The 14421-nt window shown below is 38.8% G+C and overlaps 2 protein-coding genes across 5 annotated transcripts in view; one reads left to right on the top strand and one right to left on the bottom strand.

Annotated features, from left to right (window-relative positions):
• RB1 (RB transcriptional corepressor 1) overlaps positions 1-14421 on the top strand; it is a 68795-nt gene that overhangs the window by 41556 nt on the left and 12818 nt on the right. Inside the window, exon 1 of one of the 3 annotated variants that reach the window (XM_053936681.1) lies at positions 3628-3646. The exons of the other annotated variants lie outside the window; for them this stretch is intronic. The gene's annotated coding sequence lies outside the window, so the exon portion shown is untranslated. Of the gene's footprint in view, positions 1-3627; positions 3647-14421 lie in introns of those variants that run through there. 3 annotated transcript variants of the gene reach the window in all.
• LPAR6 (lysophosphatidic acid receptor 6) lies at positions 821-3175 on the bottom strand. Of its 2 annotated transcripts, none has more exons than XM_053936683.1 (2): positions 2877-3175; positions 821-2781 (listed from the first exon to the last, which is right to left on the bottom strand). In XM_053936683.1, the coding sequence occupies exon 2, from the start codon at positions 2557-2559 to the stop codon at positions 1537-1539; it is 1023 nt and encodes a 340-aa protein (XP_053792658.1). In that variant the 5' UTR covers positions 2560-2781; positions 2877-3175; the 3' UTR covers positions 821-1536. The 2 variants fall into 2 exon arrangements, with proteins under 2 accessions (XP_053792658.1, XP_053792657.1); XM_053936682.1 differs by having other exon boundaries at positions 821-2804; positions 2917-3175.

The following is a 14421-nucleotide window of genomic DNA, read 5'->3' as shown; positions in this document are numbered from 1 at the left end:
TGCATAGGGAAATAAATTCATTCAGATAACAAGTTATCATATAATTTGATGGCTCAATATGCATTTTTTCCCTACATTGATTCGCTCTTCTGTATACAGCCCTGGTGTAAAAATGTCTCAGTGCTGTATGTGTGTTGCAGCTGACTGCCCTAAATCTTAAGTGCAAATTTGTTTAGACTCAGTTCTTATTCTTGACCCTGTTGCTTTTGGGGAGGAAAGAACAACACTTATTTTACCTTTTAAATTTTATTTTATTTTACAGTGGTGTTAAATTAATTCTGAGGAAAATGTACACAGTGTTCTAGTAGCTGGGAAACATATATATAGCAGGATGTTTTAAAGCAGCTTTGTCTATGTATTCCGGTTTGTAACAGTAATATATGTGGATTCCTCCTTTTACATGGTGCTGACTTTTCCAAGTGTCTTGATTAATTTTGCCAGCATGTAGCCCCAAGTACTTTATTTTTATACTTTTTAAACTTTGAAAGGAAATAGCATTTGAAGTTTTAAATCCTCATGTTACAATGATTTCTAGGATGCAAAAATTGAGAGGAAGTTGATCTCCAAAATTACAGCATCTTGAATTTCTTTATGGGACACCAAATGGTCTCCTGGAAGAAATAATCAACTTGATGCACATGTTTATTTCTGTTAGAAAAGGTCTTGTTTTACTAAGAAACTGTACTTTGAGATAAAATTAACTTATTCAGAGGAGTATGTTTTCAGAGGATGTTTTCTTCAAAAGTCATGCTGAGTTTAAGAACTCCTCACAAAAGAGTTTAATAAAGTGGTACTGTACCTAAAGCATTAACTTCAGTCATCACAAGTTACTTTGTTTTAATCACACAGGCTTCTGAGACAGCGGTGAGAAGAAAAACCAGTTTGTCTGCGACATTTCCAAATGCTCTAAACTACCAGGAGACATAATTGCTTTATGGGGGCCAGCCTTGTGGAGAGAGCATTTATTTTTATCAGATAAACCTGGAAGAAACAAAGTTATCCTAACCCACTGATTGAAGCCTCCTGTGAACATAATGGTCCCTAAGAAGGAAGGTGCACGGGGGAAAAAGACAGTAGGGGATGAGTAAGAGAAGCAAGAGGAAACTGGGGAAGACACAGTATAGCTGAAGTGATATGAGAATATGGGGCAATTTTCCTGCAGTGTGGAGCAGGTAGCTTCACCTCAGTAACTTGGAAGCTGATATCATTATTAAATTGAGCAACTGTTTTAAGTTCAGGAAGGAAAACAACCTACTTTTTCATTTGTGTTTGACTTGAGAAACAGTCCTTGGACTTTGGTTAACCTCTAAACTCAAAAGTTCATTTCTAACATACAATCTGTCAGAACAGACCTTTGACACAGATTTTTAAAATACTTTTTCAGTGTGCTGCTATGCTTAACACTATTACAGCCTTGTAATAAATTTTTCAGATGTGAAGGAAGCACAGCCTTTACATATAAGAATATATGTCCACAACTGAAGAAATGTGCAGGCTTCTAATTCCAGTTTAGTCCCAATAGTCTTTTAATATAGTTTATATTGTAGAGTCACCATCAAATATTTTCATTTTTATGGTCTGAAGGCTATGTTGAATGAAGCTTTCTGAAACTGGCCTTTCAGAGAATCTGACATCCCGTGGTCTGGTGGACCGGTTCTTTTTTATGGAATTTTGAATGGTATCTGATGTGAAGTAATAGACAATGGGGTCAAAACAGCAGTTTGAAACAGCGATGCACAGAGTTATGGGGTACATAGTCCTGACTGCAGTCACCACTGAGCAATTGACCCAGGTCTGTGTTCTCATAAGGGAGTAAAGTATTAAGGTAATGTTATAAGGCACAAAGCAGAAGCAGAATATCACCAAATGGACAAAAATCATTTTGAGTACCTTTTTCTTGCTTACTTTATTCCGGCTTAATGTAAGCGGTTTATTCAAGGTCCGTAGGACCATAGTGGAGCAGGTCACGTTCAGGATGAGCGGGATAAAAAACCCAACGGTTTCAATGAAGATAACAATCCGGGATAGGTAGGTTTTCCACGTGTCCTCTGAAAAGTTTTCAAAGCACGTCCTTTGTTCCGTATTGTTCCGGCGGTTTGTGGACTGGAAAAAGCTTGCTGGTGTGCTGCCTGCTAGCACAGTTATCCATACTGCAGCACAAACAATCTTTGCATTCCTTTTGGTCCGGAGAGTCTTGGATCGGAAGGGGTGTACTATAGCTAAAAAGCGATCCACGCTGATGCAAGTCAGAAACAAAATGCTCCCATACATATTTGTGTAAAAGAGGGTGACAGAAATCTTGCAGAGAATGTCTCCAAATGGCCAGTTTCTGGTTACAAAGTAATAAATCCTGAAGGGTAATGTAAACACAAAAAGCAGATCTGATATGGCCAAATTAAGCATGTAAGTTGTAGTCTCGTTTTGCACTTTTAAAGTACAAGTGAAAATGTAGATCGCTACACAGTTTGCTATGAGGCCAAGAACAAACACCATGCTAAAGATACACCCATACAAAGTATATTTAAAGGAGTCCTCACTGGAACAATTAGAGCTTACCATTATAATGGTATGTTAAGAATTCCTGTGATTTGGCGTCTTCTCTGGTATTTTTATTGCAACTTTTTTGAAATTCCAGAAGAACTTGCAGGTCAGATGTATTTGAACAGTGTGCTTTGGCAAGTTTGTTACGCTGTGAAGCTTCAGGGAAGGAAGGTGAACTCTGTGGCAGGGGAGTACATCTCCAGCAGAAATCACCAGGAAATGTCTCTTCTCTGCCGAGTGCTATTTGTAATCACATAGCCAGTCTGCAAAAGTCAAAAACGCATCATTTGTGGCAGATGAGGTCGCCCCAAAGCTTGCTTAGTTCCATTTCCCACCTCGATTCAATGAAGCCATTGTAGGACTTTTCTGCCTTACTCTTGGCTGCAGATTGTGACAGCAAAGCCTTGTCCATCCGAATTTACTGGGAGAGTGTGCTTTAGGAAACTATTTCCTGGACGCTGCGAAGTGTCGGCACTTGCGTTTCCCCCTCTCCCTTCTTTCCATACAACAAGTTTGTCGGCTCGCTGGCTGGCCCCATGGGGCGGGAAGCAGAAGCAGAGGGAGCTGCCTGCCGGGGCAGAAACCAAATTCCAGAGCGTGTTCGTTCCTGCAGCCCGCAGCCCTCGGCAGCTCTTGCCAGCCCAGCTCCTTCTGGAGAGCAGAGCAGAGCGCCCAGGCAATTTGTAGCATGACATCACAGGAAGAAGAGGCTGGGCGTGGAAGAATGGTTTCAGTTTGGTTTGTTTGCCTTCCCCTGCCTCTGCTGTACCTTGCAGATGTAGCTTGTAGAGTGCTGCAGCTGCTTCTTAACTCTTTCCATGCTCCCTGAGAGGTCCTTTGTCAATGTTGCTGGGGTCTGGAAACCTTTCTCTTTAGTTAATGATGAGATTTTGCAGTGTCTAAACTCTCATGCCCTTAAGTTCCTGTTTTTCTTTGGCAATAGTAGTAATTGTGGGATTTTATATAGGATTGAACTAACGTTGTGCCTTTTGTTAATAGCTTTGCTTGTAATGGAGAACACGTTAATCACCAGAAATCAGCTGAGTGGTTCTGTCTAAATTCCCCCAATACACCAGTACAAACCTCAAGAGGGACAAAGTAATAGGTAATTAAATAATTGCACCAAATAATTACTGAAAAAGAGAGAGTTGCTCTTGGATATTCACAGGACTGAGATGTGTTGCAGTGGGAGGAGAGATTTTTTTAAAACTTGTTCCATATTAGAAGGCACACCTCAAGCTTTATTTCTAATCAGGTGATTCTTTTTAAAAAAAAAGTACTCCAGTGGTTTTTTGAAATGTTGTGATACAGAAAGCATTTTCTTGACTATGTAAGCAGAATCAATACAACAAAATGCATATAGTGCACTGTGCAATTGGTTCTGGTAATTTCAAGGGGGACAGTTACCACATACGCACAAAATACTCCCATTAGTCACTAATAATTGAAACAAAAACATGTTGTAACTAATTGCATTGTTAAGTAAATATTAAAAAAAAGCAACTCTTACTGCCTTTAGGGGCAGGTATGAGATAAACCTCAGTTTAGACAGACTCATTTATTAAGCAACAACTTGGATAGACTCACTTCTGGCATCAAACCCAGTCTAAATCTTAGAATAACAACTCTCTTCATATCTGGCTGGGTGGCATGGTTCTTTTGTACTGTATTTTAATCAGTTGCACCTAAGCAAGGCTCTGGGCAAAACCTTTCTAGTCTGCTGTGAAGAAGAGCAAATAATAGTGCTTCACAGGATTTTGGCACAGTTTCTTAGTGTAAGGTATGTCAGATGAAATTCAGAAACATGTAAAAGTGGGTCTTGCTTATTTTATTTCAAGTTTTCTTTATAGTCTTCTGTGAAACACTTTCACCTTGATTTTGAGGTGAAATCAAGCAGTTTAACTTCAATAGGCTATAACCACAAGAAACCTTTTTCACTATTGAAATCCATGCTTAAATGTAAAGCATAGTGCATCTTGGACTTTTAAGTTAAATTGGAATGAAAATGTGAGCTTGGCAGATTGTCTCATGTCCAACTTAACATGTACCTTAGCATAAAGGTTTTCCTGGCTTTTCTCACAAAAGCAGTCATCACACACTACATTTTGTTTCTGTTCCTGGCAACCTTGCATGGTAATAGGGTTTTCCTGCACATGTTCTGCATCAGGTTGCAGGAGATCTGCTCTCAGTTTTACTGCTCCAACTTTGTTTGCACATGAAGACTCTGTGGGGCAGGCTCAGTTACTGGAATGAAAATCCCTGCAATACAGAAATTTGGTGTCACAGGTCAAAGCCTAAAGCAATAATTCATGTTTAGGAAGAGAAACTAATGGCAGTGAGCGTGTATCTCACTGATTAGAACTTGATTTGGTGTTTTGACAAAGGTGTGGGTGCACAGAGGCAGGGTGGGATGTCTGGTCCATTTTACCACTGTAAAAGTGCTTTAAAGCAGTGGTGAAGGTGCATCCTCAGCCTTTGCTCTCTATCTGTCAGAGTTCCTGCCTTGCTGCAGCTCCTTGTTGTTGCTCCTGTTACGAGAATGGATACTACTCAGAGCCTATTTTAGGGCTTTATGTGTATGGTTGTGTTGTCATTAGGGCTCTGTTGCCCCTGAACCCTTCTGGTGCAGTACAGTACATGCACTTTGTGCTAATTGATGGCCTAAGTGATATTTATGTATGTCCAGAAATGGCATTCAGCTGCAGGTTTCTCCACCTGCAAATGAAAATGTGAAACCCCTGAATTGACAGGTTTTTCCTTCCCTTTGTTTTTCAGCAAGGAGAGTTACAACTGAGCAGGCAGTCTGAGTTGTTGTAGTGTAAAAGTGTGAATGACAGAGGTGAATTGTATATCCACTTTCTTAATTTTGATGTAGCTGATTGTTACCAGGCAGTGTTCTAATTTCTGTGAGCTTGTCCAAGCTGAAGAACCTGTGTTAATATAATGGGAGCAGTTGGGAGTCAGGAGTGGCTTCCCTTCTGGCCAGGCTCCAGCATGAGCCGGGGGAAGCCTCATTTTGCACTCTCCTTGTGTTGGATCATGTTTTAATATGTTGGGCTTTGTGCCTACAGGTCCAGAAAAGACTTTAGTAGCCCCCAACACCTTAAATTCTAAGAAGTTTAACAGTTATGGAAGAAGAATAGACAGGGTAATGGCCCTGCTTATAGTCCCTCACCACAGGCCATTTTCCTTTAGGATGGGAAGGAGGGGGTAGGCAGGAGGAAGCAGCTGCAGGGCGGGCCTTGTACACTGAGGGGGTTTTTGTCTCCAAAGGAAATAATGCTATTGCTGCAGGGAAATGCATATGTGAGTCTGTCTGCCTTTCTGCATCAGAGATGGGAATGAGTTAGGACCTGTCATTTGTTGCTAGTGCTATATGAGCAAAGCCTGCATTTCCATCAACAGGCTTCCTGTGGCTCTTGAAAAAGCACCAAAGGCAGAGTAAGAATGGGCTCCTTAAAGCCAGGAGCTGATGAGATGTTTGAAATCATCTCTCACTTCAGCAGCGAGCAAGTTTTTTGCACAGCTTCAGGCGGTTACCACATAATTCTGCTTCTCTGAGTTTAGATACCTGTTTAGGCGATTTTGAATTTGTGTGGCAAACCTGCTCCACCACAGGGGTTCAGAAAGAAAAGTGCTTATAACCTTAGCAGTTCTAGAGTGGCTAGAGTGGCTGTAGGACACTGTTCTTTCTTCCCCAAGATGCCACAGATTTGATTATTTGCTGTCATTTAGAACACAGGGGGCAGGATCCCTTAAATTCAGAAGTCCAAGTCGAGTGGCAAAAAACATTTCACTGAAATAAAAGAAGTATTTGAAGGCTTTCCAAGCTTTTGGAGTTGTGCTGACCAGTGTTGTATGTTCCTTTGGTGGTACCCTCACCTTCAGAGCTGGAATTAAACCAAAGTTGTGGTCCAAGGTGAAATGCATTTGAACTTATCTAATGTACTGCAATCAGTCTGTGCTGATGCTAATACTGAAAGTTCTTTAGAGGGGAGAAAAGTGACTTCAACATTAATAGCATTGTAATAAATTCTTACAGTGTTTCCAAGGCCAGAATATGCACTGTTAAATGGGGGTTGTTGGGTGCACAAAATGGTCTGTGTAAGACCATTATACAGTAACTACTCTTACTGCTTTTAGAGGCACACCTGTATCATGGTACAGGCATTTGTTCTTACTTGGGTTAAACAGTCTTATGCAGAAGAACTTGTGCTGTCTGGTGCAGGAAAGACAAGCCTTGGCAGGATAATATTTTCTTTGACCTACATATTGTTATTTATCTAGTTATTTTAATGGATTTTAGCTTTTTTTTTTTTTTTTTTTTTTTTTTTTTGTCTGTTTACTGGAGTTTCTCTTTGAACATGTGTATGTACTGGAAGGAATTTGTTATGGTTGAGAAGTAGGGCTGAGAGCCAGGAAATCTTTTTGGCTATGCCACAGATTTTCTGTTCCAATCCTGGCAAAGTTTTCTATCACTTGGTCCTCAAGCTTCCCTCCATATAAGAGCTCGTTCACTTCCACACTGCGGTGTGAGGCTGTCTTGATAGCTGAATATAGTCGGAGCCCTTGGATGGAGAATCCTCTATTAAATATCATCTTGAGATAATTACAGTGGCTACTGAATGTGACAAAAATATAGACAGATTAAAATTCTGTGTTTTTAGATTAGATTCCAGCCAAGCAAAAGGATCCATTAAGAGACTTCATTTGTTTCCCCTCCATAAGTCTCTGGAAAAACAGGTTTAGAGGAAGCAGGGCTGGGTATTTTGACCTTCTCAGCTGTCTTTTGGGGCTGCCTGCTCAGCCGCCCTGAAGTCACTCGAAGACTGCTTCTGAGAAGTGGCTCACTGCCTTCTTAAAATGCAGCAGTCTCCACCTATGCAGATAGAGTGAAGCTGTTTTGGCACTGAAAATTTCCCTTTTTTGTGTTGATGTGGCAGGCAAGTCATCAAATGAGCATTATAAAACTTAGGATAAACAGAGTATTTTTATCTAGCCAGCCTAATCCCTTGCAACTGTTGCAGAGGCAGTTAAAGGCTCCTCCATATCAGGAAACTTGTTAGCTTAATGCATATGAAATCACAATACAAATTACAAGTAAAAGTTGGTTGTGTAATTGCTTAAAAAGGGAAAAGGAAGCTCAGAATAAACTTCCAGACTTCTTCCTTCTTGTGCATTTGAAATGCTTCTCTTTCCTCTTTGAAATTGTTTCAGTTTCCTTTACAAGAGGCACAACTGCTCCTCTCTTGCTTGTGGATAGAGGAAACAATTTCTCTCCTTTGGTAGGAGTTTTTAGGCTGCTAGAGTACTTTTTTTTCCCCCTATGCTTTTGGGTTGATGGTGTAAGTCTAGCTGATCTCATGGTAGGCTAGTAGAGGTTAGATAACATGAAATCTTTTTGAGCTTTAATCTGTGGATTGATTGGTTTAAAAGGTATGGACTAAACAGCAAAGGAAAAGATCATGAAGATTAAAAGTGGATGATGAAAAGTGGATGTTGATGTTCTTCAGAAGGAAGGAAAATGGAAAAAAGACTATAAACAATCTTAACAGCATGATTTTCAGTGGATAGGAATCTCTAAAATGTCAGGTAGGAAGAGAAATGCCTTAACTAGAACAAAATACCTGAGTTTCTAAATTCTTTTGCATTTTTTTTCTAACTTAAAAATGTGTTTATTCAGTTACTCTGCAAATGTGATTGAAATAACATCAATACTTGACATTTCTGTCTGCTGTAGATGCAGGAAATAAGTTAAATGCCTTTCCCAAACACTTTGGCAAGTTCTGGCTCTACTCATTCTTATACTTTCTAAGTCCCAGGATTAAGAATTCAAAGTTTGAGTTGGCAGAAATATGCCAGATGTACCATGGCTAAATTTTTTTACTTAAAATACTTTTCAAGTGCAGAACAAGACTGTTTTAAGAAAACCTAAAATAAATTTAAAAATCACTTGCTATAGTAAACAAATATTAGAAATTATAGGAAAGAAGAAGCCTCATGAATTAATTTGGAAACTCTTCCAAGCATAGGGGGTGAAATGGCCGGGGTAACAGAACTTGTAGAAGAACATCTGTAGTTTGTGCAGTTCTAAAGCAATTGCTTACTATTTTTTATATCTTTAGTGTAAGGTTTTGCCCAACATATGTGCTCTGGGCAGGATTAAGGTAGTCTGGTTCTGTGTCAGGATTACTGGTGTTACTGCATTGGTTCTTGAGGATATGTTTTATTTTCATGTTAAATTACTTGTAAATACTGCATCCAGTGTTTACAGCCTCTTTCAGTTTTGGCCAAATGGAGGTCTCTGACTTTATATACAGAGGATTTTAACTTCCATTTGTCAGAGGCAGCAGGAAGGCCACAGTCACATTCCTGTACTGCTTTTTTTGAAGTACAACATTATGAAGTTACTGAAAGAGTTTGCCATAGTTGTTCAGTAAGATCTGTGTGAGTTCATATTGTTAAAAAAACCAAAAACCCCATGGTATTAATTTGGTTTCCTTCACAAAACTGGAATGTAAGAAGTTAAGGGGGGGGAAGAAAAGTTTCATAAGAATTATTCAAGCTGGTAAGCTAATTAGTTTAGATAAATACAGACATGAAAATGCTTGTCAGGGGAAAACTGCTGCCAAAAAGCAGAACTTGTGCTTGATTAATGTGAAGAACTATTACTTTCTAAATGTGTAAGTCAGCAAATAACCTTTTTAAATTCTGCATGATAAGATCACTTAAATGATTATTTAGCATATCATTAGTACTGGTAAACAGCAATTACAAATACTTCAGCTGACTTTCCCTTACAACTGCTCTTTCCTTCCAGCCCATATCCTGAAATACTGAACTTAGGTTTTGTTTTGTTTACAAATGACCAAGAGTTTCTCACAATAAAAATGCAGAGCTTTGATAGAAAAGCACATTGTTATTGAAGGATTTCACATTTTTCATTTGTGTTTTCTAGCAGGATATTTGTAATTTAATGAGATTGGGGAAACATGTTTTGATCATTTAGTAATTGAATGCACCTTATCACCTAAGTCAGTTTTACTGCTTTATTGATATCTACTCTTCATGTATTGCCTAATGTCATTGATTTGTTGCTTTAGGGAGAGTCTCCTAAGTTCTTTCTATGTACATGGTGCAGTTTTTAATTATACACCAAGGTCATATAATTAAAAGGAGCAAGCATTGTACAAAGGAAGGAGAGAGCAGAGGGCATCAAATTTTCTTGATTTTAAATCCACTCCCTACTCAGGAGAATCTGAGCACCAAAAAAACAGAGGGGCATCAAAAGTCTTGACAGTCTTTCAAATCCTTTCTTTGGAAATGTTGGCATTTTAAAAGGAGGCTTGGCTTCCTCATTATTTTTACACAGGCCCAAGACCCACATGTCTGTGCCTTGGCAAGATTTGGCTTTTTAGTCCCCAGCTGGGTGTGTGCTTCTCAACGTGGCTTTTGTAGAGCCTCTCTGAGGCAACTGGTTGCCCTCATGGGTCTTGCACAAAGCCTCCAACCCAAGTTCTGGCTTCAGGTTCCACAGTGGCTGGGCAGAGGGGCTGCAGGTGGGATGCTGAGCATGGGTCCTTCACTGCACAGATGTATAGCACAAAGGTTTCCTGTGGGGAGGGAGCTTTCTGCATTGGTGCTACTCAAATGTGGAAGGGGGGTGGGATGTGGTTTGTGGTGTTTTGGAAAAAACCCAACCAAACGTGATCTTTTATCTTTTTATAGCTGTAGATTTTAAACCTTGAAGAAGATAAATGTTGTTTTCCTGCATCCCGTTGAATGCATCCAAATAGAAATGCACTGGGCTTTAAACACCCTGCTGGAGCAGGGAGGTTGGACCAGATGCCCTACTATGTTCCCTTCCAACCTTAACCATTCTGTGGTTCTCTAATATCCCACATGATTTTGCTCTAAATATCCAAGGAGGAAATGTTGCTCCTTCAAGTGTGTTTTTCCAGAGCCTGAGCTGGCCATCACTGATCACTATTCATAAAAGATTCTTGTGTGGCCATGAGAAAAGGCACTGAATAGCGCATCTTACATTTGCTAAGAGATGCTCTTACATTTGATAATAGTAGTTAGAATTGTTTCTCTTCTTCAGATCTATGCAGAACTAATGCTGGCCTAGTAATTCTGCTGACATAGTCATTTTTGCATTGTTTCTCCTATGGTTATACAAATTTGTATACATAACTACAAGTTTGTAATTATGGAAGCCAACTAATGCTGTAGATCAGTGAAATTACCCTTGAGATGAGTGGTGGGAAGTGAAGAAATAAGCAGAAAACAGCTGGGGTGGTAAGGAGATCAGCACTTTTTTTTGGGGTTTTTTTTTTGTTTGTTTGGTTTTTTTTGGTTTTTTTTTTGTTTTGTTGTTGTTTTCCTTTTTTTTTTAAATTTTAGTAGAAAGCTCTGTAGTATCTTTTATCCCTTTAAACAAGGACATGTAATGACAGGACAAGGAGAATGGCTTTAAACTGAAAGAGGTTGGATCAAGATTAGATATTAGTTGGAAATTCTTTACTGTGAGGGTGATGAGGCACTGGCACAGGTTGCTCAGAGAAGCCATGGATGCCCCATCCCTGGAAGTGTTCAAGGTCAGGCTGGATGTGGCTCTGAGAAACCTGGTCTGGTGGAAGGTGTCCCTGCCCATGGCAGAGAGTTGGACAGATGCGTACAATTACTAAAAAGTGAGTATGAAACAGGTGTAACAGGAAAAAAAAGTGCTTTCCAAATTTTTGTTTCAGCTCTGATAAGTTACTGAAAAATTTGGGGTGTTTCTAGTGATTTTTATACTATTTTGTATCACACTGTCAAAATTTAACTTTTTTTTTTTTCAGTTTTGTTTTGGTTTGGTTTTTTTTCAGTTGTTTTGTTTTTTAATGAACTCTAAATAATAACCCAAGACCTTTTTTAACATTCTCTTGTTAATTTGATTTCCAATGCATTCATCCTTACCTCTGTTGTGCTGTTATTTTGACTGATTGTTAAATAGCTAACTGCTTTTAAGGCAGAAATGCTTAATTGGTAATATCTTCTTAAATTCTGCCAACTGAGCACTCAGAAGCTCTGCATATGCTTCTGCTTCAAAAGCCAAGCACAGCAGGGTGGCTGCCAGGTCTTGTCTGCCTTGAGCTCATACCAGGGTATAGACTACTGAGCTTGAGATATCTCATCATGATAGTCATAAAAGTATTGGCTTACATTGAGATCAAAACTCTTCTCCGAGGGTGGATTTCTGCCTGAAATGTTGTGACATGGATAGTTTTGTTACAGCTTCAGGTTTTTCTTCTTTGTCATGTCTAATTTTCTTCATATTGAAATGTTTTCCAGAATTGGTTGATAAATCCATGACATAAAATGGTTTTCATGCTCATGTTGTCATGTTTTCTTACAAAAGATGGCATATTTCTTTTGGAATTCCAATTTGTGCCATTTTTCTCTTCTAGATTATGTGAAGTACAATGCAAGATATTTATAGTCCTTTTTTTCTTTTAAGTGTCACAAGCAGTCTGCTCTTAATGGTTTGCAGAAATGTAACAACCCCTACCTAGTACTAACTTTTCTGGGGAATTGCTCTTTCTGTGCATGCAGCTTGGTCACATCCTCTGCAGATTATCTGTTATATCTTCTTTTGTTCAACCCGTAACTGGTTGACTCCTTGGTTACATTGCTAAAAGATATTCTCCTGCTCTTGCAAAAACTGCTGTCTACAAAGTTTCCTGGCACTCTTACTGCTCTTAGGTTGATAAGAGAATTGTTTATGGTACATTGTACCTAAATTTCTTCAGCTAATGAGAAATTGGAAAGAACACTAAACTTGAAACTGAATCACAGGCTTTAACCGAAAGTCTCAGAGGCACTTCACTGTCATGTTTCCACTTGTACTTGTGAAAATGTTTCCCAGAACCACTCTTAATTGTTGTTCTGGGGACTGGGACTGTGTAAATGAAACGGATAGAAAATGTGATGCAATACTATGACAATTTGATTGTTACAATAGTAATTATGTAAATAAGTTGTCTTTACTAAGATAGTAATTTTGTGACCTAGAAGTTCCTCTGAAGAAAGTAAGTGCTTGAGTTGCTCCCCAGTGTAAGAATTTTTCCTGCATAGAAATAACTACAGAACTGTTATTTCTAGTACTGTGTGATGTTAGTTTACATAATGGTCCCTAAAAGCAACTCTCTTCTGCTTCCTGTGCTGTAAATCTTTACAGCCTGTTGATTTTGCAAAGCTTAAAGCTGTTGGAAAAAATTTCAACCTCAAGATGTTTTTGTTGATATATATTGTCAATATATATATATCAATATAATATGTTGTTGATATATATATTATATATTGTCTATATATTGTTGATATATTTTGTTGATATATATTGTCATATCCAACAGTCAAGTGGTTCACATCAGGTGGATTTTGGTTTATTGTACACAATTTCCTGTGCAGATAGTGGCAGGAAACTGGTATTGATTCAGTTGTCTTTGAGACCTTTGTCTCTTGCCTAAGAATCTTGAGATATGTCCAAGAATTAGTCATACTGAAGCCTGGCTGCCCTGGGAGCTGGATAATAAACTTGCTAATTACTTCAGATACAGATTGTTTCTGCAGCAGCACTGCCAGTGCAGAACACAGATCCCTCTGGAAGATGCTCATGCTCTGGAAGATGTTTTTGGGAAAAAAAAGTGTGGCAAGTGAGCCTAAAATTACATTTTCTTGGGTAACGTTCAGCAAAAAAAAGCAAGAGTTTCTGTATTTTGTTGTGCTTTGTATACCTGCACGTGCACTTGTGTGAGTTGAGCAGAAAAACTGCTGAAGGAAGTGGTGCAAAAGCTGCAAACCATGTAGTAGCAGCCTGCCCAGGGTCATCCTGAGCAGTGTAAACAAAACAGTTGTATATAGTTCTGCTTGTAGACTGTCTTTCAAAATTCCTTTCAAAGTGATTTTTAAAATGTTAGTCTCACAGGCTTAGCAAACAGGAGCAGTCCTAATGACCAGGGTTTCTTTTTTCCCTTCAGTATTCAGCTGGTGATTGGTTGCAGAGCCACAAATCAGTAACTGGGTCAGAAGTTCCCTATTTGCCAAGCATTATCACTGGTTTGTGTAATACTTCTGAACATAACCAGTAGTTTTAGTCACTATGTTGACAGAAGGTCTATCATCTTTATGGTTAAAAAGTGTTTTCACATAATTCCTTCTGCATTGCTAGGAAGGGTATTTTCATGATGCTCTTGTACTGCTCTTGTAGAGTGAGGTAGGTCCCATGAACTTTTGCTAAGAGATGCTCTAAATCATAGAGAATTGGTTAATTGGTGTTCATTTGGTGAAGAGTCATTTCAGGAGTGGAGGGGCTGAAAAGTATGGTATTGTTTATTCTGAAATAATGTCTGACTTCTAACAAGATTTGCCAGGTCTTTCCAGAGACTTCTGAGGAAGAGTAGATTATTGCAAAGCTGTGAGGAGAATGGATTTGCAGCGTCATTTAAAGCAACAAAGTGTAAGATGTATATTCAGACTGTTGCAGCCTGGCTTTCCTTCTCTGGACAGATTTGAACTCCTTTATCACTAGATAAAAGGAGATCCTCACAAAGCTGGATGACTCTTAAATGCTCAAGATGAGTGGGATAGGAATAGGACTTGTATTAAACATACACACACTGTAAGGAGTTAAAAGCAGATCTGCCAGTATTCTTAAATGAATTAAACTATTAACACCGTAGTTTTTAATGTTTTTCTTTATAAATTTTGTAAAAACAAGCCCCAGTATGAACATAATTTATATAACACAACTCTTGTGTGAAATTAGGACACAGTCCTTAATTTTGTTAATTTTTTTCATAATCAATACTATTTCAATTTAGACTGTGAAGTCTACTT

Source organism: Vidua chalybeata, chromosome 2 (assembly GCF_026979565.1).
Source record: "Vidua chalybeata isolate OUT-0048 chromosome 2, bVidCha1 merged haplotype, whole genome shotgun sequence".
In the NCBI taxonomy this organism is placed as follows: Eukaryota; Metazoa; Chordata; class Aves; order Passeriformes; family Viduidae; genus Vidua; species Vidua chalybeata.
The sequence above is the reverse complement of the archived record's forward strand: the minus strand, read 5'-3'. Positions and strand labels throughout refer to the sequence as shown.